Source organism: Amyelois transitella, chromosome 29, assembly GCF_032362555.1.
Source record: "Amyelois transitella isolate CPQ chromosome 29, ilAmyTran1.1, whole genome shotgun sequence".
Lineage (NCBI taxonomy): Eukaryota > Metazoa > Arthropoda > Insecta > Lepidoptera > Pyralidae > Amyelois > Amyelois transitella.
This window is the reverse complement of record NC_083532.1, coordinates 507019-533474: the sequence shown is the minus strand read 5'-3', so window position 1 is coordinate 533474 and position 26456 is coordinate 507019. Positions and strand designations below refer to the sequence as shown.

At 43.8% G+C, this 26456-nt stretch overlaps 1 protein-coding gene across 1 annotated transcript in view; it reads right to left on the bottom strand.

The window, feature by feature from the left end:
* LOC106138887 (neogenin) overlaps window positions 1–26456 on the bottom strand; it is a 106401-nt gene that overhangs the window by 9364 nt on the left and 70581 nt on the right. Inside the window, exons 13-29 of the mRNA XM_060952768.1 lie at window positions 26304–26424; window positions 24510–24665; window positions 22771–22995; window positions 20588–20758; window positions 18075–18195; window positions 14853–15014; window positions 13394–13596; window positions 12740–12805; window positions 11830–11977; window positions 10448–10606; window positions 9606–9797; window positions 5556–5706; window positions 4220–4329; window positions 3760–3897; window positions 2996–3094; window positions 2501–2568; window positions 1785–1857 (exon numbers count right to left, since the gene is read on the bottom strand). Coding sequence (XP_060808751.1) covers window positions 1785–1857; window positions 2501–2568; window positions 2996–3094; window positions 3760–3897; window positions 4220–4329; window positions 5556–5706; window positions 9606–9797; window positions 10448–10606; window positions 11830–11977; window positions 12740–12805; window positions 13394–13596; window positions 14853–15014; window positions 18075–18195; window positions 20588–20758; window positions 22771–22995; window positions 24510–24665; window positions 26304–26424 — 2363 coding nt within the window. The remainder of the gene's footprint in view (window positions 1–1784; window positions 1858–2500; window positions 2569–2995; window positions 3095–3759; window positions 3898–4219; window positions 4330–5555; window positions 5707–9605; window positions 9798–10447; window positions 10607–11829; window positions 11978–12739; window positions 12806–13393; window positions 13597–14852; window positions 15015–18074; window positions 18196–20587; window positions 20759–22770; window positions 22996–24509; window positions 24666–26303; window positions 26425–26456) is intronic.

Below are 26456 nucleotides of genomic sequence, written 5' to 3'. Positions count from 1 at the left end.
TCCTTGTGTAAGTGTCCGTGTGTGTGTGACGGTGTGTGTGACCGCGTGTGAGCGTCGGTGTGTCTGTCCGTGTGTGACTGTCCGTGTGTAAGTGGCCGTGTGTGTGTCAGTGTTTGTCCCTGTGTGACCGTCCGTGTGTGTGTGTCTGTCTGTCCGTGTGTGACTGTCCGTGTGTAACTGTCCATGTTTGTCCGTGTATCCGTGTGTAAGTGTCCGTGTGCAAGTGTCCGTGTGCGAGTGTCCGTGTGCGAGTGTCCGTGTGTGCGACCGCGTGTGAGTGTCCGTGTGTAAGTGTCCGTGTGTAAGTGTCCGTGTGTAAGTGTCCGTGTGTGTGTCAGTGTTTGTCCGTGTATCCGTGTGTGTGGGTCCGTGTGTGTCCGTGTGGGAGTGTCCGTGTGTGTGACCGCGTGTGAGGGTCCTTGTATGAGTGTCCTTGTGTAAGTGTCTGTGTGTGTGTCGGTGTGTGAGTGTCCGTGTGCGTGTCAGAGTGTGTGTCCGTGTGTGTCGGTGTGTGTGTGGAACTGTCCGTGTGTAAGTGTCCGTGTGTGAATGTCCGTGTGTAAGTGTCCGTGTATCAGTGTCCGTGTGTAAGTGTCCGTGTGTGAGTGTCCGGGTGTGAGTGTCCGCGTGTAAGTGTCCGTGTGTAAGTGTCCGTGTGTGTGTCAGTGTTTGTCCGTGTATCCGTGTGTGTGGGTCCGTGTGTGTCCGTGTGGGAGTGTCCGTGTGTGTGACCGCGTGTGAGGGTCCTTGTATGAGTGTCCTTGTGTAAGTGTCTGTGTGTGTGTCGGTGTGTGAGTGTCCGTGTGCGTGTCAGAGTGTGTGTCCGTGTGTGTCGGTGTGTGTGTGACTGCGTGTGAGAGTCGGTGTGTGTGCCCGTGTGTGACTGTCCGTGTGTATCTGTCCGTGTGTCAGTGTCCGTGTATCCGTGTGTAAGTGTCCGTGTGCAAGTGTCCGTGTGTGAGTGTCCGTGTGTGCGACCGCGTGTGAGTGTCCGTGTGTGAGTGTCTGTGTGTGAGTGTCTGTATGTGTACCCGTGTGAGTGTCCGATTGTGTTCGTGTGAGTGTCCGATTGTGTTCGTGTGAGTGTCCGTGTGCAAGTGTCCGTGTGTGAGTGTCCGTGTGTGCGACCGCGTGTAAGTGTCCGTGTGTGTGTCAGTGTTTGTCCGTGTATCCGTGTGTGAATGTCCGTGTGTAAGTTTCCGTGTGCAAGTGTCCGTGTGTCAGTGTCCGTGTGTGCGTCCGCGTGTGAGGGTCCTGTCTTTCCGTGTGTGACTGTCCGTGTGTAACTGTCCGTGTATCAGTGTCCGTGTGTGTGTCAGTGTTTGTCCGTGTGTCCGTGTGTAAATGTCCGTGTGTGCGTGTCCGTGTGTAAGTGTCCGTGTGTGTGTCCGTGTGTGACTGTCCGTGTGTGAATCCGTGTGTAAGTGTCCGTGTGTGTGTCAGTGTGTAAGTATCCGTGTGTGTGTCAGTGTTTGTCCGTGTATCCGTGTGTGATTGTCCGTGTGTGAGTGTCCTTGTGTAAGTGTCCGTGTGTGTGTCGGTGTGTGTCCGTGTGGAACTGTCCGTGTGTAAGTGTCCGTGTGTGAATGTCCGTGTGTAAGTGTCCGTGTATCAGTGTCCGTGTGTAAGTGTCCGTGTGTGAGTGTCCGGGTGTGAGTGTCCGCGTGTAAGTGTCCGTGTATCAGTTTCCGTGTGTAAGTGTCCGTGTGTGAGTGTCCTTGTGTAAGTGTCCGCGTGTGTGTGACCGCGTGTGTCCGTGTGTGAGTGTCCGTGTGTATACATACAGGGCGCGGGCGGCGGGTGCAGCGACGCCATCGAGGACTGCGGCGACGCCACGCCCGCCAGCAGCGGCGTGCTCTGTCGGACACCAGGACAAACATTAACATTATGAGCGACAGACAACTAAATTATAATTCTAAAATCTACATTTTTTTCTTCATTATTATGGGACATTTCAATGTCACTTAATAATTGTCATATCTTTCGGTTTCACAACATTGGTTGACTTCAAATGAATTACTTAAAACTAAGTTTACTGCCGCTTGCAAAGCGTCAATGCAGAAGAAGCGGTGACAAAGTGCACTGCAGCGTTTTCTTCAATGACTTCTGACTTCACTTAAAAAATGTGATACTGTTTTCCTGTCCGTCAGTGCAGAAGAAGAGGTAACAAACTGCACTGCAGCTGCACCAAACTCGGAATAGAAATGTGGACGAGAGAATATAATCAATTAATATATAAAATGTGCCGCGCGGTTCCCGGCATTAAAAGAAAAAAAACAATAAGACCACTCCATCTCTTCCCCATGGATGTCGTAGAAGACGACTAAGGGAATGGCATAAATCTTCTGATTCTTCTTTCTAGACTCTTGCTAGCAACCTGTCACTATTTGAATCTCAACTCCATCATTAAGCCAAACATCTGAACGTGGCCTGTCAGTGTTTTCGAGACAACTGACTCCGTCAACCCCGCAAGGGATATAGACGTGATGATATGTATCACCTGGTCCGGATGCGGCGGTCGGAGCGGCCTCCGGTCGCAGGTGGCGCTGCAACCCACGCCTGTCATCGCTGCAAATAAATATACAAAACATTTCAATATATCAGCCTTTGTAATGTACTACGGTTATATATAGTACTAGCGACCCGCCCCAGCTTCGCACGGGTGCAAAATTATAAATGTTATTATACATAAAAACCTTCCTCTTGAATCACTCTACCTGTTACAAAAAACCGCATCAAAATACGTTGCGTAATTTTAAAGATTTAAGCATACAGACAAACAGACTAAAATAGCGACTTTTTTTATTCTATGTAGTGATGTAGGAATGTAGGTACTCATTTAGTCAACAATATTTTTTGTAAAAAAAAATAAAAATTTAAAACAAATAATCAAAATTAAAATTTACTTTCAAAAAATAAAAAAATCAAAAAAAATTATAATAAAAAATAAATTAAATTTCAAAAAATAAAAATTAAAATATAAATAAATCCTTACGTTTATAATCGCACCGGTCGCACCTATACCTGTCGTAAAGGCCGGACGCGGGAGACGCGCGCGTATCGTCGGAGCCCGCGCAAGACGGGGAGCGGCGGTCTAACACAATGCAAATGAAAACAAAAAATAAATTTAACTGAAAATAAAAATTTAAATAAATTTACCAAAAAAAAAATTAAAAATAAAACTTTAATTAATATCTTATTCTCGTTACAAATTTGACTTACTGTTCACATAATTTTCAAGTGAGAAAGTGTACAGCAAAATATAATAACAAAGCCTTTGAATGTATGATCACGTGATTTGACAAATACATATTTTCTCATAAAATCTTTAAAAAAAAATTGGAAAATAATAATTTATACGCAACCAAAAAAAATACATCAAGACATAAAATAGTTTATATATTATATAGTACGACTAGTGATGCAGGCTGGCAGCATTACGAATTTCGAATATTCATAGCCTGCGCCACGCGCGCTGGCTCGTACTCCGCTGTGTGGCCGGGCTCTGTCCCGCCGCCGCGCACACAGACGCGACTCACCGACATACGCGGGCACGTAGTGGCGCCTGTCCAGCGAGGCGGGGGGGTGACTCACCGACATACGCGGGCACGTAGTGGCGCCTGTCCAGCGAGGCGGGGGGGTGACTCACCGACATACGCGGGCACGTAGTGGCGCCTGTCCAGCGAGGCGGGGGGGTGACTCACCGACATACGCGGGCACGTAGTGGCGCCTGTCCAGCGAGGCGGGGGGGTGACTCACCGACATACGCGGGCACGTAGTGGCGCCTGTCCAGCGAGGCGGGGGGGGCCACGCGCGCTGGCTCGTACTCGGCGGGCGGCGCGCGCAGCGTCAACGTGGACGACACCAGCGCGCTGCCTTCCGCGCTGCCGCCAGATACTGAAATAGTACATACAAACATACATATGGTCACGTCTTTATCCCTTGCGGGGTAGACAGAGCCAACAGTCTTAAAAAAAGAATGATAGGCCACGTTCAGCTATTTGGCTTTAAGATAGAATTGAGAATCAAATAGTGACAGGTTGCTAGCCCATCGCCTAAAAAAAGAATCACAAGTATGTAAGCCTATCCCTTAGTCACCTTTTACCACATCCATGGGAAAGGGATGGAGTGGTCCCATTCTTTTTTGTATTGGTGCCGGGAACCACACGGCACTATTATTTAAATTGACACCATAAATATATCAACGGCGTACTCTTACTAGCTGAACTATGTAGACTCTTGTCCATATGCTTCAGCTCCATTTGGTCGTGATGGATCCAGAGGTCGGGCGGCTTGATGGCGGCGGACGCCGAGGATTTCTGGTAAGTGCTGGAATAGGAAAAGATATAATTTATTTAGTTGTGCATACATATAGTCACGTCTATATCCCTTGCGGGTAGAATGAGCCAACAATCTTGAAAAGACTGATAGGCCACGTGCAACTTTTTGATAGTTTGGCAACATTTCGACGCCACAAGTCACAAAAACAAAATTACCCGATTCCAACAGTCAAAAACAGCGAAAAGTTTAAATAGCACGAGCAAAGATTTCACGGATTGGAGCATACATACAACCTCTGAGACAACATCGTCTGTCGCGCGGTTCCCCAGGCGTCACACCAGCCTACAGGAAGATCTTCTATTGGGTGGCCAAATCATCGCTCCCGCTACAATATAATTGAGATTCAAATTGTGACAGGTTGCTAGCCCATCGCCTAAAATCAGAATTCCAAATTTGTAACCCTACCTTAACCCTATATAGACCTCTACTCTGTTCACAGCGACAGCGCCAGCGCGGCCGCAGACCCGGCCTGCGGCAGCCAGTTACCTGGTGTCGGGCGACAGCGGCGGCGGGGCGCGCCTGCAGCACAGCGACAGCGCCAGCGCGGCCGCAGACCCGGCCTGCGGCAGCCAGTTACCTGGTGTCGGGCGACAGCGGCGGCGGGGCGCGCCTGCAGCACAGCGACAGCGCCAGCGCGGCCGCAGACCCGGCCTGCGGCAGCCAGTTACCTGGTGTCGGGCGACAGCGGCGGCGGGGCGCGCCTGCAGCACAGCGACAGCGCCAGCGCGGCCGCAGACCCGGCCTGCGGCAGCCAGTTACCTGGTGTCGGGCGACAGCGGCGGCGGGGCGCGCCTGCAGCACAGCGACAGCGCCAGCGCGGCCGCAGACCCGGCCTGCGGCTGCCAGTTACCTGGTGTCGGGCGACAGCGGCGGCGGGGCGCGCCTGCAGCACAGCGACAGCGCCAGCGCGGCCGCAGACCCGGCCTGCGGCAGCCAGTTACCTGGTGTCGGGCGACAGCGGCGGCGGGGCGCGCCTGCAGCACAGCGACAGCGCCAGCGCGGCCGCAGACCCGGCCTGCGGCAGCCAGTTACCTGGTGTCGGGCGACAGCGGCGGCGGGGCGCGCCTGCAGCACAGCGACAGCGCCAGCGCGGCCGCAGACCCGGCCTGCGGCTGCCAGTTACCTGGTGTCGGGCGACAGCGGCGGCGGGGCGCGCCTGCAGCACAGCGACAGCGCCAGCGCGGCCGCAGACCCGGCCTGCGGCTGTCAGTTACCTGGTGTCGGGCGACAGCGGCGGCGGGGCGCGCCTGCAGCACAGCGACAGCGCCAGCGCGGCCGCCAGCGCCAGCACGGCCAGCGCGCCGCCCGCGCTCGCCCACAGCCACGCCGACGTGGCGGACGCCAGCCCGCCGCCGGACCCCGCCTCTGTTACACACGGGGAGCAACTGTACAACGTACGGTTGGAAACAAATACCCTATACTACTATAAATACAGTGTGTTCTGTTGGAGATAAACAAAGTTCAGTGCGTTCTGTTGGAGAGAAACAGAGTTCAGTGCGTTCTGTTGGAGAGAAACAGAGTTCAGTGCGTTCTGTTGGAGAGAAACATTGTGAAACATTAATATTGTGAAGTTGACGTTGTTGGAGAAAATGCTGCAGTGCAGTTTGTTACCGCTTCTTCTGCACTGACGCCTTGGAAGCGGCAGTAAACTTAGTTTTTAAGTAATTTATTTGACGTCAACCAAGTTGTTAAACCATACGACAATTATTAAGCGATATAATAGTATCCTATAATAATGAATAAAAAAAATTTGATTTTTTTTTTTTTTTTTTGAATTTTTGAAACAGAGTTCAGTGCGTTCTGTTGAGAGAAACAGAGTTCAGTGCGTTATGTTGGAGAGAAATAGAATTCAGTGCGTTATATTGGAGAGAAACAGAGTTCAGTGCGTTCTGTTGGAGAGAAACAGAGATCAGTGCGTTCTGTTGGAGAGAAACAGAGTTCAGTGCGTTCTGTTGGAGAGAAACAGAGTTCAGTGCGTTCTGTTGGAGATAAACAGAGTTCAGTGCGTTATGTTGGAGAGAAATAGAGTTCAGTGCGTTCTGTTGGAGAGAAACAGAGTTCAGTGCGTTCTGTTGGAGAGAAACAGAGTTCAGTGCGTTCTGTTGGAGAGAAATAGAGTTCAGTGCGTTCTGTTGGAGAGAAACAGAGTTCAGTGCGTTCTGTTTGAGAGAAATAGAGTTCAGTGCGTTCTGTTGGAAAGAAATAGAGTTCAGTGCGTTCTGTTTGAGAGAAATAGAGTTCAGTGCGTTCTGTTGGAGAGAAATAGAGTTCAGTGCGTTCTGTTGGAGAGAAATAGAGTTCAGTGCGTTCTGTTGGAGAGAAACAGAGTTCAGTGCGTTCTGTTTGAGAGAAATAGAGTTCAGTGCGTTCTGTTGGAGAGAAATAGAGTTCAGTGCGTTCTGTTGGAGAGAAATAGAGTTCAGTGCGTTCTGTTGGAGAGAAATAGAGTTCAGTGCGTTCTGTTGGAGAGAAATAGAGTTCAGTGCGTTCTGTTGGAGAGAAACAGAGTTCAGTGCGTTCTGTTGAGAGAAACAGAGTTCAGTGCGTTATGTTGGAGAGAAATAGAATTCAGTGCGTTATATTGGAGAGAAACAGAGTTCAGTGCGTTCTGTTGGAGAAAAAATAGAGTTCAGTGCGTTCTGTTGGAGAAAAAATAGAGTTCAGTGCGTTATATTGGAGAGAAACAGAGTTCAGTGCGTTCTGTTGGAGAGAAACAGAGTTCAGTGCGTTCTGTTGGAGAGAAACAGAGATCAGTGCGTTCTGTTGGAGAGAAACAGAGTTCAGTGCGTTCTGTTGGAGAGAAACAAGAGTTCAGTGTGTTCTGTTGGAGATAAACAGAGTTCAGTGCGTTATGTTGGAGAGAAATAGAGTTCAGTGCGTTCTGTGTGAGAGAAACAGAGTTCAGTGCGTTCTGTTGGAGAGAAACAGAGTTCAGTGCGTTCTGTTTGAGAGAAATAGAGTTCAGTGCGTTCTGTTGGAGAGAAATAGAGTTCAGTGCGTTCTGTTGGAGAGAAATAGAGTTCAGTGCGTTCTGTTGGAGAGAAACAGAGTTCAGTGCGTTCTGTTTGAGAGAAATAGAGTTCAGTGCGTTCTGTTGGAGAGAAATAGAGTTCAGTGCGTTCTGTTGGAGAGAAATAGAGTTCAGTGCGTTCTGTTGGAGAGAAATAGAGTTCAGTGCGTTCTGTTGGAGAGAAACAGAGTTCAGTGCGTTCTGTTGAGAGAAACAGAGTTCAGTGCGTTATGTTGGAGAGAAATAGAATTCAGTGCGTTATATTGGAGAGAAACAGAGTTCAGTGCGTTCTGTTGGAGAAAAAATAGAGTTCAGTGCGTTCTGTTGGAGAAAAAATAGAGTTCAGTGCGTTATATTGGAGAGAAACAGAGTTCAGTGCGTTCTGTTGGAGAGAAACAGAGTTCAGTGCGTTCTGTTGGAGAGAAATAGAGTTCAGTGCGTTCTGTTGGAGAGAAACAAGAGTTCAGTGTGTTCTGTTGGAGAGAAACAGAGTTCAGTGCGTTCTGTTGGAGAGAAATAGAGTTCAGTGCGTTCTGTTGGAGAGAAACAAGAGTTCAGTGTGTTCTGTTGGAGATAAACAGAGTTCAGTGCGTTCTGTTGGAGAGAAATAGAGTTCAGTGCGTTCTGTTGGAGAGAAACAAGAGTTCAGTGCGTTCTGTTGGAGAGAAATAGAGTTCAGTGCGTTCTGTTGGAGAGAAACAAGAGTTCAGTGCGGTCTGTTGGAGAGAAATAGAGTTCAGTGCGTTATGTTGGAGAGAAACAAGAGTTCAGTGCGTTCTGTTAGAGAGCAACAAGAGTTCAGTGCGTTCTGTTGGAGAGAAACAAGAGTTCAGTGCGTTCTGTTAGAGAGAAACAAGAGTTCAGTGCTTTCTGTTGGAGAGAAACAAGAGTTCAGTGCGTTCTGTTGGAGAGAAACAAGAGTTCAGTGCGTTCTGTTGGAGAGAAACAAGAGTTCAGTGCGTTCTGTTGGAGAGAAACAAGAGTTCAGTGCGTTCTGTTGGAGAGAAATAGAGTTCAGTGCGTTCTGTTGGAGAGAAACAAGAGTTCAGTGCTTTCTGTTGGAGAGAATTAGAGTTCAGTGCGTTATAATGGAGAGAAACAGAGTTCATTGCGTTCTGTTGGAGAGAAACAGAGTTCAGTGCGTTCTGTTGGAGAGAAACAGAGTTCAGTGCGTTCTGTTGGAGAGAATTAGAGTTCAGTGCGTTATAATGGAGAGAAACAGAGTTCATTGCGTTCTGTTGGAGAGAAACAGAGTTCAGTGCGTTCTGTTGGAGAGAAACAGAGTTCAGTGCGTTCTGTTGGAGAGAATTAGAGTTCAGTGCGTTATAATGGAGAGAAACAGAGTTCATTGCGTTCTGTTGGAGAGAAACAGAGTTCAGTGCGTTCTGTTGGAGAGAAATAGAGTTCAGTGCGTTCTGTTGGAGAGAAACAAGAGTTCAGTGCGTTCTGTTGGAGAGAAACAAGAGTTCAGTGCGTTCTGTTGGAGAGAAATAGAGTTCAGTGCTTTCTGTTGGAGAGAAACAAGAGTTCAGTGCGTTCTGTTAGAGAGAAACAAGAGTTCAGTGCGTTCTGTTGGAGATAAACAAGAGTTCAGTGCGTTCTGTTGGAGAGAAACAGAGTTCAGTGCGTTCTGTTAGAGAGAAACAGAGTTCAGTGCGTTCTGTTGGAGAGAAATAGAGTTCAGTGCGTTCTGTTGGAGAGAAATAGAGTTCAGTGCGTTCTGATGGAGAGAAATAGAGTTCAGTGCGTTCTGTTGGAGAGAAATAGAGTTCAGTGCGGTCTGTGGAGAGAAACAAGAGTTCAGTGCGTTCTGTTAGAGAGAAAATAAATAAATAATCTATCTATCTGAATTGAGTATGCGGACGCGGCTCTGGACTCTCTCAATTCCCGTTCAGTTCTATTCTATTCATGGGAAAGTAGCGAAATGCTGTCTAAACGCGAGCCCAGACCACATTTTAAACTTTGGTGTTATAAAGTTCTTTTTAAGAAAAAAAACAAAAATATATTTGAAAATTACATACACGTACGTACTATAAGGTACAAGTTTGATGATAGAAAAGGGAGATTTGTGAACGTAATGTTGCCATTGCATAAAAATATTTACTCTTACGGAACTATACCGATGACCATGTTTAGGGAGCTAATTAAAATGTTAAGATAAGATAATGAAATATAATAGATAATGAAGATAATGTCAAAATTAAAATAATGTATAAATGTATTAAATAATATACTATAAATATGATAAACTTACCCATAGCGGTAGTATACGTCACGGTCTGCGAGAACGGCCCCAGCCCCTTGCTGTTCCTGGCCTGCACCTTGAAGCTGTAGGTGGTGCGCGGGCGCAGGCGCTCCACGCGGGCCCGCGTTCGCTCCCCGGGCACCGCCAGCGCCGTCCACTCCTCGGGGCCCGAGCGCTGCGCTGCGTACATTACTACGTAGCCTGGTAACATTCAAAATACATATAATGACGTCTATATCCCTTGCGGGGAAGATAGGGCCAACAGTCTCGAAATGACTGAAAGGCCACGTTCAGCTGTTTGGCTTGATGATAGAATTGAGATTCAAATAGTGACAGGTTGCTAGCCTGTCGCCTAAAAGAAGAATCACAAGTTTATAAGCCCGTCAAACATTAAAATACTAATGTTTACATTTGAAAATGTAGGAGACGTAATGAAGTAACAATAATTTTTTTTCAAAGACTAACAGCGTATAACTTAAATTAACACGAAGATGTAATATCGGTTTTATTTTTAGAACATCAACCAAAAATTCTTGACAAACATGATTTACGAATCTGCCCTCGGTATCACGGCGCGCGCGACGCCGTTTATATCGCGCGACAAAACTATCGCTGTCCCGTTGCACGTCATAATAAAACGCGAAACAGTGAACCTTTGAAACAAATGAATAATTTTCAATTTGAATAAATAAACGAATTAACGAACGAATGCATAAAGGAATCAATGAATGAATGAACGAATTAATGAACGAATGAATGAACGAATGAATGAACGAACGAATGAAAGAATGCATAAAGGAATGAACGAACGAACGAACGAATGAGTGAACGAATAAACGAATGTATATTACCGGTGAGCCGCCCGTTGGGCTTGGCGGGCGCGGCCCAGCTGAGGTCGAGCGCGCGCGCGGGCGGCGCGGCGGGCGCGGCGCGCGGCTCGCGCGGCGGCCCGGGCGGCGCCTCCAGCGACGTGTTGCTGGCCAGCATCGACCAGGGGGACTCGCGACCTCCTGGCCAGGGGGGGGATTGAATTGGTGTTAATTGTGCTTTGATAATTTGAAGCAAATATGTGAGCTATTTTGGAAATACATACATACATACATATGATCACGTCTTTATCCCTTACGGGGTAGACAGAGCCAACAGTCTTGAAAAACTGATAGGCCACGTTCAGCTGTTTGGCTTAATGATAGAATTGAGATTCAAATAGTGACCGGTTGCTAGCCCATCGCCTAAAAGAAGAATCCCAAGTTTATAAGCCTACCCCTTAGTCGCCTTTTACGACATCCATGGGAACGAGATGGAGTGGTCCTATTCTTTTTTTTTATTGGTACCGGGAACCACACGGCATATTTATGGCATATATATATATTGGAAATGTTTTTAAAAAAGCAAACAATTAGCAAGTGCCTAAAGAAAAATAATTTTGGTGAAATAGTGGAATTTGACAATTAAGAAAAAATTATGAGTTGATATTCGCAATGATTAAAATAGAATTTTTGCAAACAGTTAAGGAAAATTTTAGATAGACTATTCTCTAAAAAAGAAATAATGGTTGGCGTTTGATAATTCTAGAGAAAAACATAATAAAATTTTACATTTCATTTGGTTGACAGATGTGAGACAACACGTTTAAAACACTTTATACGATTGTTCATTGACTGTATTCAATTTCTACAAATATACATATATACATAACATTTAACTTGTACTTTTTAAATTTTAAAATGCAAACAGATGGTAGATATACATATTTTGCTCTTGAATTCGTCTCACGATCGTCCCTTTTTTATTTTTTGTTCTTTTTCGTAATATCTTTTTTTTTTGTGACCAACAACAAACATAAAAATGTTGTGCATATTTTCCAAACAACGACATTAACTTTCCAATTTTGAATGTAAACCACATTTTTAGAACACAAATAACAAGTTACAGAAGTTGTAAATAGAAATACAAATGTTTCTTAATTTTTTTTTTATCATAATCTTATATTCCTAGAATATGGTTACAATGTTGGTCTTAATATTTAGGTACAGCTTCTGTGAACACATACTCTACCTCTTAAGGCGTCTGAATTATATATATATATATATATATATATATATATATATATATATATATATATATATTTATATTTTAAATTAGTAGCATATAAAGCTCTGTCTAATTATGATCAGTTTGTCTATATTTCAATGTCAAATTACTCTAAAGTCACAAATGATATAAAACTTACCTTTGATCAACTTAACAGCAAACTCGTACGTGGTATAGGGTTTCAAATCATCGATCATACAGTTGAGATCGGTCGCGTTGAACGTTTTAACCCGTCCGCCGCCCGCGGCCGCCCAGCGCACCACGTAGCGGCGGCCGTCAGTCGCGGACTGGAACGCGGTCAGACAGTGTCAGGGTTGGGTAAAGGTCAAGTCAAATTCTTAATAAAAAATATAAAAAATAAAAAAAAATATTTACTAGTTTTTTATTATTATTCAAGTTCGAGACTTGTGTTAACATAGCGGCGGCCATCTGTCGCGGACTGGAACGCGGTCAGACAGTGTCAGGGTTAGGTAAAGGTCAAGTCAAATTCTTAATAAAAAATATAATTAATAATATTAAAAATATAAATATTATATTTATTAGTTTACATACATACATACATATATTCACGTCTATATCCCTTGCGGGGTAGACAGAGCTAACAGTCTTGCAAAGACTGACAGGCCACGTTCAGCTATTTGGCTTTAAGATAGAATTGAGATTCAAATAGTGACAGGTTGCTAGCCCATCGCCTAAAAAGAATCCCAAGTTTGTAAGCCCATCCCTTAGTCGCCTTTTACGACATCCATGGGAAAGAAATGGAGTGGTCCTATTCTTTTTTGTATTGGTGCCGGGAACCACACGGCTTATTTATTAGTTTTTTTATTATTATTCAAGTTCGAGACTTGTGTTACGAGATACTAACTCAACGATACTATATTTTATAATAAATACTTATATACAGATAAACATCCAAGACCTAGGCCAATCAGAAAAAGCTTATTTCTCATCATGCCCTGGCCGGGATTCGAACCCGGGACCTCCGGTGTCACAGACAAGCGTACTACCGCTGCGCCACAGAGGCCGTCAAAGTTAAAAGTTAATCTCACCTGCCCCTTTGAAAGCGTCGGATCCGTCCAATAGACAACTGCTGTTGAACCGCTCAGCATTATAGCCTACAACAATATAAATAAACATACATACAGAAATAAATATGGTCACGTCTATATCCCTTGCGGGGAAGACAGAGCCAACAGTCTTGGAAAGACTGATAGGCCACGTTCGACTGTTCAGCTTGATGATAGAATTGAGATTCAAATAGCGACAGGTTGCTAGCCCATCGCCTAAAATAAGAATACCAAGTTTGTACGCCTATTCCATTGTGGCTTTTTACAACATCCATAGGAAAGAGATGGAGTGGTCCTATTATTTTTTGGATTGGTGCCGGGAACCACACGGCACGAGAGAAAATCCGTCTGTTATTTTTACTAAAGGCGACTAAGAGATAGTTTTATATACTTGGAATTCTTCATTTAAGCGTCGAGCTACCAACCTGTCACTATTTGAATCTCAATTCTCAATCATTAACCCAAACAGCTGAACATGTCCTAACAGTCTTTTCAAGACTAGCCTATCTACCCCGCAAGGGCTATAGTCGTGATTATATCTTATCCTAGTGACCTTCCGTCAGGACGCCCCCCAGCAAAGGCTATAGACGTGATCATATGTATGTATATGACCTTCCGCCCCCCCATTTGACATACCTTCAGCCCCACAGGCGGTATCAGAGGCGGCGCTTCCTCCTCGTCCTCCTCGTCCAGTTCCCCCCGCTCCTCCTCGTCCTCCTCCTCTTCGAGGTCATCGCCCTCCGCGGCGGGAGGCTTAGTCCTCACCGTGGCGTACACGGGCGGGCCAGGGCCGAGGGCGTTGGCCGCGCGCAGGGAGATAACGTATTCGGAGTTCGATTCTGATAATAAAAATCAAAAAATAAAATCAATAGTTTATTTTGGCTGTCGCAAGCACTTTTTGACGTCATTTTACATTTCAGTTTAATTTTTATCTAATACTAGCTGTGCCGGCGAATTCGTCCGCGTGGTATAGTTATTTTGGGCATCATTGAAGCCCTCAAGGATGATTAAATTTCCCCGTTTTTTTCACATTCTCCATTATTTCTTCGCTCGTAATAGTTGCAGTGTGATGTTATATAACCTAAAGCCTTCCTCGATAAATGGTCTATTCAACATAAAAATAATTTTTCAATTCTAACCAGTACTTCTTGAGATTAGCGCGTTCAAACAAAGAAACTCGTTAGCTTTATAATATTAGTATAGATTATATCTACATAAACTACAAACTACTAAAGCACTTAACAGCATCCTTTTTGAAGAAACAGAACAGAATTATGTTTTTCAAAACGGATACAGAATCCATTTTAATGAACAGTCTTTTATCAAACTGTTATTATAAATATTTAGGGGGTCACCTCAGGGACTTACTCTCGGCCCAACATTTGTTTTGTTTATAAGATGGCCTTTTATACACAATGACTGACTCTTGACGACGCTAAAGTGCTGATGATGACTGAGCTGATGACTGCATTTCATCAAACTGTTATATCAATATTTAGGGGGGTCACCTCAGGGGCCTACTCTCGGCCCAAACTTTTCATATCACATAAATTTATTTACAACCTAGATTTTTTTACACAATGACTCACCAAGTCCCCTGATGACGCTGGAGTGCTGATGCTGACTGACCTGCCTCTGGTGATGACTGTCTTTTATCGAACTGTCATATAAATATTCAGGGGGTCACCTCAGGGACATACTCTCGGCCCAACATTTGTTTACAACCTGGACTTTTTTACACAATGACTCACCAAGTCCCCTGATGACGCTGGAGTGCTGGTGCTGACGAGCTGATGAATGCATTTCATCAAACTGTTATATCAATCGGGATCACCTCAGGGACCTACTCTCGGCCCAAACTTTTTATATCACATAAATTTATTTAAAACCTAGATCTTTTTACACAATGACTCACCAAGTCCCCTGATGACGCTGGAGTGCTGATGCCGACTGAGCTTACTCCAGTGATGACTGTCTTTTATCGAACTGTTATATCAATATTTAGGGGGTCACCTCAGGGGCCTACTCTCGGCCCAAAACTTTTCATATGACATAAATTTATTTACAACCTAGATTTTTTTACACAACGACTCACCAAGTCCCCTGATGACGCTGGAGTGCTGATGCTGGCTGAGCTGCCTCTGCTGCTCATCAGGCACGCCCAGCCCCCAGCCCAGCCAGTACGACCTCACCACCACCTCCGGAGACAGACCCTCGTCCGACCACCACACCGAGATCCAGTCGCGGCCGGCTCGCGCTAAGAAGTAAAACATACATACATACATATGGTCACGTCCACGCTCAGCTATTTGGCTTAATGAAAGAATTGAGATTCAAATAGTGACAGGTTGCTAGCCCATCGCCTAAAAAAAGAATCCCAAGTTTGTAATTTGCCTATCCCTTAGTCGCCTTTTACGACATCCATGGGAAAGAGATGGAGTGGTCCTATTCTTTTTTGTACCGGTGCCGGGAACCACACGGCACTAGAAGTAAAAGAAGATTTTTTTTTCGTATTTTTTTCAATACTGTAGGCAACCTTCTTGTACGCCATAGCAACGGTTGCCATGGATTTTGTTTAGTCAGAAAAACGTCAGATATATAATTTTTATTGTAAAATATTTTTGTTTTATGTTAAATAACACAGTGATATTAAACTGATTATTTCTCTCCTCTTTTCTCCTTCTATCTTCCGTAGGAATAACTAACTTTGTAACTATACATACTTCCTACAAATACCATACAGAGTCAGGTTTTTATACGAAGCGACTCCCGTCTGACCTCCGCAACCTTTGCAGGGGAACCTAACCCGTATCGGATCGATCATGGTTACACATCCAGTACACTACATTACATCATTTTACATTTCAATAAATTTAATTTAATTTATATCTAATACTAGCTGTGCCCGCGACTTCGTCCGCGTGGAATAGTTATTTTGGGCATCATTGAAGCCCTCAAGGATGAATAATTTACCCCGTTTTTTTTCACATTTTCCATTATTTCTTTGCCCCTTATACCTAGTTGCAGCGTGATGTTATATAGCCTAAAGCCTTTCTCGATAAATGTTCTATTAAACACAAAAAGAATTTTTCAATTCGACCCAGTAGTTCCTGAGATTAGCGGCTTCAAACAAACAAACAAACTCTTCAGTTTTATAATATTACACTCGTATTAGTACAGATTACTGTAATAAATGCTCTTGTATGTAATTTTGTGTACATAAATAAGGTCGGAGTGGGAAGGTCTAGACGAACGTATCTTGATCAAATTAAGGACGTCCTGGCAAAAGGTCAGGTCAAGAGTACCCAAAACTGATGAGCTTCCATGAAGGGTTATGAATATGGATGAAGCGAAGGAAGTGTGCAGAGATCGTTGCAAGTGGAAAGACGTAATCTCTGCCTACCCTTTCGGGAAAAAGGCGTGATTTTATGTATGCTTGTAACATAACATATAATCACGTCTATAACCCTTGCGGGGTAGACAAAGTCAACAGTCGTCAAAAAATTGAAAGGCCACGTTCAGCTGTTTGGTTTAATGATAGCATTGAGATTCAAATAGTGACAGGTTGCAAGCACATCGCCTGAAAGAGGAATTCCAAGTTTGGATGTATTTAAATAAATAAATAAATAATAATAATCTTTCCTACCATCAGTACTGGTTACATCGTATTGATGCTATAAAAGACAAAAAAATAACGTGATATTTAGATTTAGCCGGGATGTAAAATAAAATACTTTATCTTGGTAAAAAAAAAATTAAGAAAACTTTAATAAAAAAAAAACTTTAAACAATCCTAACTTCAATTCGTCTTAAATCATTTTCGTAAAAATTATCAAAAATTTAAAATTACAATTTTTGCGTAAGCGACCCGTGTTTAAATTAACAATACATTTTTAAACGAACAGTTAAAAAAGTACCGAAATAAAAGGAAAACTATAAAGGTCTTCCAACGCTAGGGGGTAGTGAGGGACACATGAAAAAAATAAAAAACTAACAAATACATACTATTAAGAGGCCGGGGCGCGGCCGGGACTCGAACCTCGTCCCCAACGGGTCGCGGCGTGGTCGTGACCTTACTGTGACTATCTACATAGCATTCGTTGTCCATCGTAGCAATTGCCAGCGAAAAAACTAATAAGAAAAACTTTTATTTCTCAAAATTATTATTGATTTGGTACAACAATAGCATACATATAGTCGCGTTTATCCCATGCGGGGTAGACAGAGTCAACGTACTTTCGAGAAGGCTTCATGACGGAATTGAGATACAAATAGTGACAACTAGCCCGTCGCCTACAAGAGGAATCCCAAGTTAATAAGCCCATCCGTTAGTCGCCTTTTACGAAATCCATGGTAAAGATATGGAGTGGTTCTATTCTAAAGTGCCCGAAACCACACGGCAAACCACACGCCATGGAATTGATACATAAAATTTTATCAAGAGTTCTTCTATATGTGACGAGAAATCACCCAACATACATACCATCAAAATTTATTATAGCGACTGATAAGCAAAAAAAGGAATTTTCAAAATCCGTTCAGTAGTTTGATTGTTAAACTGTATTTTTATTTTCTTTTTTTTTAATACAATAAAGAGTTTGTCTATCTATCTAATTAAAAAAAAACGAATCACAAAAGATACTCGAACAACGGTTCTTTTTTTTATTGATACAAAAAAAAAATGTTTATCCATCTATATATCTAATTATAAAACCCAAAAAAACCGAATTAAAAAATAGATATACCTACCTTTATTATGTAACATATATAAATTAATTATTTAAATTTTATTGTTTTAACGAATGAACAAACGGACAACGGGTCACAATCACACTTACCGCGGACACAACACGTTTCGGACGACGCACACGAAATTAAGGAATTGAAATGACAAATTGAAATGTCGTAAAAGGCGACTAAGGGATGGGCTAACAAACTCGGGATTCTTTTTTTTAAGGCGATGGGCTAGCAACCTGTCACTGTTTGAATCACAAAGCCAAATAGCTGAACGTGGCCTATCAGTCTTTTTGAGACTATAGACTCTGTCTACCCCACAAGGGATATAGACTTGACCGTATGTATGTATAAAAAATTGAAACGATGCTTTGAAGTAAAGGTAAACGGCCATCTTAGATTCGCTGTCACTCAATGACTGATATAACAGACTCGCTGTCTACCTCCAAGTGACGGATTGACGAAATCGACTGACGCTAAGAGCGAATAAACACGAAAAAACAACAGACTGAAGAAACGGAATGACGCAAAAGAATGAACGAATGGATTGAAGCAAAGGACTGACGAGACAAATAAAACTCACTGGACAGCGGCGGCGGCTTCCCCGGGACCCGGCTCTCGTCCAGCTGTTGCTGCTGAGTGCTCGCCGTCACCCACTCGCTGAACGGACCTGAGCCGTTGGCGTTCATGGCGCAGACTCGGATCTGAAACATGCATACATACATACATACATACATATGATCACGTCTATATCCCTTAGTCTTATTCCCCTTCAGTTACTTAAAAGTGAACGATGTCTCTTGATGTCGGTCCATCAGAGTAATGACGGCAGTATATCTGACCTGGTAGGTGGTGGTGGTGTCCTGGTTCCTCATCTTCCTCTGAATATGCCCATGGTGCACCTACGATCAACCCTGGAGTACTAAAGCCGTGTGGAATCACACTGCTACCCATCCAAATATCTAAAAGTAAAGGGTGGCACCCGATGCCTCTCCATCAGAGTAATGACGGCAGTATATCTGACCTGGTAGGTTGGTGGCGATGTCCTGGTTCCCTGTCTTCTTTTGAATATGCCTATGGTTCGTCTACGATCAATTCGTGACAAAAACGAGTGGAATCACATTGCTAGGGGTCGTGCTGGGTGTCTCCCCACCAGAGTGGCAGTATATACGAGTATGACCTGGTAGGTGGTGGCGGTGTCCCGGTTCCTCACCCTCCTCTGAATGTCCTATGGTCCACCTACGATCACTCCTGGTGTACTAAAGCCTCGTGGAATCACATTGCTACCCATCCAGATACCTAAAAGTGAACGACTCGTGAGTGTATCCCGAAGTTTGTCCACCAGAGTGGCAGACCCGCTGATCTGGTCCGCTGTCCTGGTTTCCCATCTTCCTCTGAAGCCTGGAGTACTTAAGCCGGGTGGAAGGTTTCTCCTGATGTCTGTCCATCAGAGTAATGATGGCAGTATATCTGACCTGGTATGTTGGTGGCGGTGTCCTAGTTCCTCATCCTCCTCTGAATACTGGAGTACTTGAGCCGGGTTGAATCACACTGCCACATCACACATCCAGATACCAGAAAGTAAAGGGTGTCTCTCCATCACAGCTGCTGGCAGTATAGCTGACCTGGTAGGTGGTGGCACTGTCCAGGTTCTTAATCTTCTTTTGAATATGCCCATGGTCCACCTACGAACACTCCTGGAGTACTTAAGCTGGGTTGAATCACACTGCTACCCATCCAGATACCTGAAAAAATGGGTGTCTCTCCATCAGAGTAATGATGCCAGTATATTACCTGGTAGGTTGGTGGCGGTGTCTTGGTTCCTCATCTTCCTTTGAATATGCCCATGGTGCACCTACGATCAACCCTGGAGTACTAAAGTCGGGTTGAATCACACTACTACCCATCCAGATACCTAAAAGTGAGGGTTGTCTCCCGATATCTCCCCACCAGAGTGGCAGTGTCTCTGACTTAGTAGGTTGGTGGCGGTGTTTCGGTTCCATATGTTTCTTTGAACATGCCTATGGTCCACCTACGATCACTCCTGGAGTACTAAAGCCGGATGGAATCACGCTGCTACCCATCCAGATACCTAAACCTAAAAGTGAAGGGTGTCTCCCGATATCTCCCCACCAGAGTGGCAGCGTCTCTGACCTAGTAGGTTGGTGACGGTGCTTTGGTTCCATATCTTCATTTGAACATGCCTATGGTCCACCTACTATCACTCCTGGAGTACTAAAGCCGGATGGAATCACGCTGCTACCCATCCAGATACCTAAACCTAAAAGTGAAGGGTGTCTCCCGATATCTCCCCACCAGAGTGGCAGCGTCTCTGACCTAGTAGGTTGGTGACGGTGCTTTGGGTCCATATCTTCCTTTGAACATGCCTATGGTCCACCTTAGATCAACCCTGAAGTACTTAGCTGTCCGGATCCTATCCAGATACCTAAAAGTGAACGAGTCGCGAGTGTCTCCGACCTGGTAGGTTGGTGGCGGTGTCCTGGTTCCTCATCTTCCTCTGAATCCTGGAGTACTTGAGCTAGGTCGAATTTTTTTTTTTTTTTTTTTTTTATTCATTATTATAGGATATTATTATATCGCTTAATAATTGTCGTATGGATTAACAACTTGGTTGACGTCAAATATATTACTTAAAAACTAAGTTTACTGCCGCTTCCAAGGCGTCAGTGCAGAAGAAGCGGTAACAAACTGCACTGCAGCATTTTCTTTAACAACGTCAACTTCACAATATTAAATTATACTTAGAATATAATGTGGACGGGAGAATACATTGTTCACGGGAGATTTATATATTTATGAGATTTAATATTGAAAAAAGAAAAAAAAATATATATAAGTATATATATATATATATATATATTATGGATTGCCAATTTTAAAAAGATTTATGTACAGAGTGTACTGAAATTTTGATTTAAGTTCAAATTAAACTACAATTAATTACGAGGTTCCTGTGCCAAGCTCGAGCCAGATGTTATAATCACACTGCTACCCATCGAGATACCTAAAAGAGAACGATGTCTCTTGATGTCAGTTCATGCCAGTAATGGCATAAATAATGACAGCGTCTCCGACCTGGTAGGTGGTGGCGGTGTCCAGGCCGCGCAGCTCGGCGCGGCGGCGGTCGGCGGGCGTGGTGAGCACAAAGGGCTTGCGGCGCGCGGCGGCGCGGTACCGCAGCTTGTAGCCCGTCAGCGCGCCGCGCTGGCTGCGCGCCGGCGGCGGCTCCCAGCGCACCAGGATCGACTGCGGCCGGACACCGTGACAACCCGTTACTATATATACTAGTTACTTGACGAATATTTCGATAAAAAATCAATTTTTGAAAAGAACATTTAATATGACATTATTTTAATTTTAATTCCAATTTTAATTTTCATTTCATTTAAATTTTAGTCCAGGTTGCATCCTCGCCACTCTGGAGAGGAGCCCTGGGTGAGCCCTTGACCATGGATCCTGGATTGTGTGAGTCAGGTTTTTACACGAAGCGACTCCCATCTAACCTCCGCAACCTTTTTCGAGTGAACCTAACCCGTATTGAATCACATGGTTACACATCCAGTTACCTGAATGTGCAGGTTTCCTCACGATGTTTTCCCTCACCAAAACAGCATCAACTATCAATAAAATAACTCTAATGAGAACCCGTTAGTATATATACTAGTTAGTTGACGAATATTTCGATAAAAAATCAATTTTGACAAGAACATTTAATATGACATTATTTTGATTTTCATTTAAATTTTAATTTTCATTTCAATTTTAATTTTAATTTCAATTTTAATTTTCATTTAATTTTAATTTTCTGTATTTTTGCTTGCCATGATTGGTTAAATGCGCGAAATTTATATGCTTTCTAACACCTATAATTGTACCGCATTTATAGCAAATAAAGTATACATACATATAATCACGTCTATATCCTTTGCGGGGTAGACAGAGCTAACAATCTTGTAAAGACTGATAGGCCACGTTCAGCTATTTGGCTTTAAGATAGAATTGAGATTCTAATACTGACGGGTTGCTAGCCCATCGCCTAAAAGAAGAATTTCGTCGCCTTAGTCGACTTTTACGACATCCATGGGAAAATGATGGAGTGGTCCGATTCTTTTTCCTATTTGGTGCCGGGAACCATACGGCACAAGTTACCCGTTAGTACTCCGTGCCTATGGGAATCCTCTGTTAGTTAAATAAATATATATATATATACGGGACAAATTACACAGATTGAGTTAGCCTCGAAGTAATATCCGGACTTGTGTTACGAGATACTAACTCAACGATACTATATTTTATAATAAATACTTATAAAGATAACCATCCAAGACCCCGGGCCAATCGGAAAAAGTTCTTTTCTCATCATGCCCTGGCCGGGATTCGAACTTGTTAAGAATAGAATAGAATAGGTTTATTTCCAAAATTCGATACAAGGTATCACTTATTGACGTCACATAACTTAAATCTAATTATAACTACTACCGCTTCCAAAGCGCATGTGTAGAAGAAGCGGCGGAACAAACTACACTGCAGCATTTTCATAGGACGTCAATTTACAAATATAGATCTCTTAAATCTAAATCGTGGACGAATGCACATTGTCTACATTAAAAAAACATGTATGAATGTAGAACTGATGACGTCAATACGAATATTTCGTCAAATAAAATAAATCCTACTACTATTATAAAGGCGAAAGTTTGTATGGATGTATGGATGTTTGTTACTATTTCACGCAAAAACTACTGAACCGATTACCATGAAATTCGGTATGTAGGTAGCTGAAGATCCAGAATAACACATAGGCTACTTTTTATCCCAGAGTTCCCGCGGGATTGATAGGGTTTCCATGCGGACGAAGTCGCGGGCGGCCTCTAGTATAAAATAAAATATGTACGTACATACTGTACAAATTATGTCAAGTGTACACTCACCATGATAGATGACTCACTTAGATGGTTCGGTCATGTGGAGAGGATGAATGAAAGCAGGTTGACTAAGCAGATATACAAGGAGAGTGTGGAGGGAAAGGTCGGAGTGGGAAGACCTAGACGAACGTATCTTGATCAAATTAAGGACGTCCTGGTAAAGGGTCAGGTCAAAAGTACCCGAAACCGCCGAGCTTGTATGAAGAGAGTTATGAATGTGGACGAAGCGAAAGAAGTATGCAGAGATCGTGGCAAGTGGAAAGAGGTAGTCTCTGCCTACCCCTCCGGGAAAGAGGCGTGATTTTATGTATGTATGTATGTATGTACACTCACATTAGCCCCGCTGGCTATGGCCGTGACGTTGAGCGGCGGCGCGGCCGGCGCGTCGCTGCCGGTAATGACGTCCGCCGGAGCGCTGGCGGCGCCGCCCTCCGCCGACACCGCCACCCAGTAGCGGGTGGCGGCGCGCAGCCCGCCGACAGTGGCGGACAGCGGGGCGGGGGGCGGGGCGGAGGGCGTGGCGTCCACTAGTTGCACTTGTTCGCGATTTGTGTCCACCTGTATACATACATACATATGGTCACGACTATATCCCTTGCGGGGTAGACAGAGCCAACAGTCTTGAAAAGACTGAATGGCCACGTTAAGCTATTTGGCTTAATGATAGAATTGAGATTCAAATAGTGTGAGTGTAAGAATCCCAAGTTTGTAAGCCTATCCCTTAGTCGCCTTTTACGACGTCCATGGTAAAGAGATAGAAAGTGGTCCTATTCTTTTTTGTATTGGCGCCGCCCTCCGCCGACACCGCCACCCAGTAGCGGGTGGCCGCGCGCAGCCCGCCGACAGTGGCGGACAGCGGGGCGGGGGGCGGGGCGGAGGGCGGGGCGTCCACTAGTTGCACTTGTTCGCGATTTGTATCCACCTAGATAAGAGGTTATTTCATAGTAGTAAGTAGTTTCGTAGGTGATTTTTCTAGAAAAAAAAAACATACTCTACGTTACATACATAAAATATCATGAGACATACATACATACATATGGTCACGACTATATCCCTTGCGGGGTAGACAGAGCCGACACTCTTGAAAAGACTTAATGGCCACGTTCAGCTATTTGGCTTAATGATAGAATTGAGATTCAAACACTGTGACAGGTCGCTAGCCAATCGCCTAAAAAAGAAGCCCAAGTTTGTAAGCCTATCCCTTAGTCGCTTTTTACGACATCCATAGGAAACGTTTGTAAGCCTATCCGTTAGTCGCCTTTTACGACGTCCATGGGAAAGAGATGGAGTAGTCCTATTCTTTTTTGTATTGGTGCCGGGAACCACACGACACAGCGACCGAGTAAAGTGTCGCCGCGCGCAGCCCGCCGATAGTGGCGGACAGCGGGGCGGAGGGCGGGGCGGAGGGCGTGGCGTCTACTAGTTGCACTTGTTCGCGATTTGTATCCACCTAAGTAAAGATATTTCATAGTAGTAACTAGTTTCGTATACGTGATTTATCTATAAAAAAAAACGTATCCTACGTTACATATATATGTTATCACGTCTATATTCCTTGCGGGTGCACAGAGCCAACAGTCTTAAAAATGCTGATAGGCCACGATCAGCTGTTCGGCTCACTGATGGAGTTGAGATTCATACGTTACTCTGGACGGTAAAGTCATAGTGAAGTCTTATGTTTTTTTCCTGATTAATCGAGTATTTTTCTAAATTATTGGTAACGAACAATATTTTCAATATTTTTTATACATCTGACACTTTTATCGGAGTCTTTCTATAACCACTTTAAATGACACCAATATTACAGCTAATATGGTGACTCTGACCACTTTCCCTTGTTATCCTGACCTAGACCTTTTGATTTTGACATTGACCTATTTTTTTAACATTAACCTTTTAATTTTGACCTTGACCTTTTAATTTTGATGTTGATATTTTAATTTTGACCTTGACATTTTGATTCTGACCTTGACCTCGTGACCTCAATACTGACCTCGTGGCCTCAATACTGACATCGTGACCTCAAAACTGACCTCGTGACCTCAAAACTAACCTCGTGACCTCAAACTGACCTCAGTGCAATGTATCTGGTATTTAGTAGGCTCCGGCGCATTGGAGGTCGGCGGTGACCACGTGACCTTCACAGCGTGCGGTCCAACAGCTTCCACTTTGACGTTTCTAGGAGGGCCGTACGTAAGTTCCTCTTCGGGGGTCGTGACCTCTATTGTCTGTAAATGTACGATGATTTTGTGATTAAATAAAAATAGGTAATAAATACAATAATAAAAGAACGAGATACAATAACCAAATCACGCGACGATATCAGTCAAAAACAGAGAAAAGTCTAAATCGCGCAAGCAAAGATTTCACGGATTGGAGCATATATGTGACCTCCGACACGACATCCGTCTGTCGCGCGGTCCCCCAGGCGTCACACCAGCCTACAGGAAGATCTTCCCTTTGGTGGCGGTCGAGCCGAATCATCGCATTGCGCAAAAAGGATACCGGTTCGAATCCCACCTCGGCCGTGTCACCAATGACTTTTTTCAAAGTTATGTACATTATTTTGATAACTAACCGATGCTCTTACGGCGAGGGAAAAAACATCGTGAGGAAACCTGCACATTCAGGCAACTGGATGTGTAACCATGTGATTCAATACGGGTTAGGTTCACTCGAAAAAGGTTGCGGAGGTTAGATGGGAGTCGCTTCGTGTAAAAACCTGACTCACCCAATTCAGGATCCATGGTCGAAGGCATACCCCGGGTTCCTCTCCAGAGTGGTAAGGATGCGACCGGGACTAAAGCCAGGAGGAAGATATACATACATATAATCACGTCTATATCAGACAGAGCCAACAGTCTTGAAGACTAATAGGCCACGTTCATCTATTTGGCTTTAAGATAGAATTGAAAGAAGAGGAATAGGAAGATATCTTATATGTAAAATTCTCGTGTCACAATGTTCGTTCCCGTACTCCTCCGAAACAGCTTGACCGATTCTCATGAATTTTTGTGAGCATATTGAGTAGGTCTGAGAATCGGCCAACATCTATTTTTCATACCCCCTCAGTGATAAGGGTTGTTCCACCCTTAACATTTTATTTAAACTAGAAATTACTCAAAAATATTTACTTGGCAAAAGAACGTTTAAATAAATAATATATACGGGACAAATAATACAGATCGAGTTAGCCTCGAAGTAAGTTCGAGACTTGTGTTACGAGATACTAACTCAACGATAATATATTTTATAATAAATACTTATATAGATAAACATCCAAGACCTGGGCCAATCAGAAAAAGTTCTATTCTCATCATGCCCTGGCCGGGATTCGAACCCGGGACCTCCGGTGTCGCAGACAAGCGTACTACCGCTGCGCCACAGAGGCCGTCACATTTGCCGGCACAGCTAGTAAAAATATATCTAATATATAAAATTCTCGTGTCACAATGTTTGTCCCCGTACTCCTCCGAAACGGCTTGACCGATTCTCATGAAATTTTGTGCGGATGTTGAGCAGTCTGAGAATCGGCCAACATCTATTTTTCATACCGCTTATACCTCAATTTTTTTTTAACTAGAAATTACTTTAAAATTATTTATGATTTTAGAGCAAGAAAATAAAAACTGGATGTTATAGATATGTAAATTACTTTATTACAATTAATTAGCGCACAAAAACAGTGTTCACAGATATCGACGTATGTATACCAGAGAGCGAAAAGGAAAAAGGGGGGGAAAGCTACCACAGACTATATAATTTGATTGCGTTCACAAATCTCTAACAATTATTTATATGGCAAAACAACTTTTGCCGGGACAGCTAGTATATATGTATATATATATATATATCTTATTCCTTACCTCAGATGAAGGCGAAACAGCGTGTTCAGTATAAGCTAGCACTGAAAACTGGTAGGTTGTGTTTGGTGACGAGGGCACGTTCATCTCGTGGCGCTGGGAGTTGCCCAGAGACATTCGCTCTCTGAATAGACAGACGAAACCATGTTAAAATAC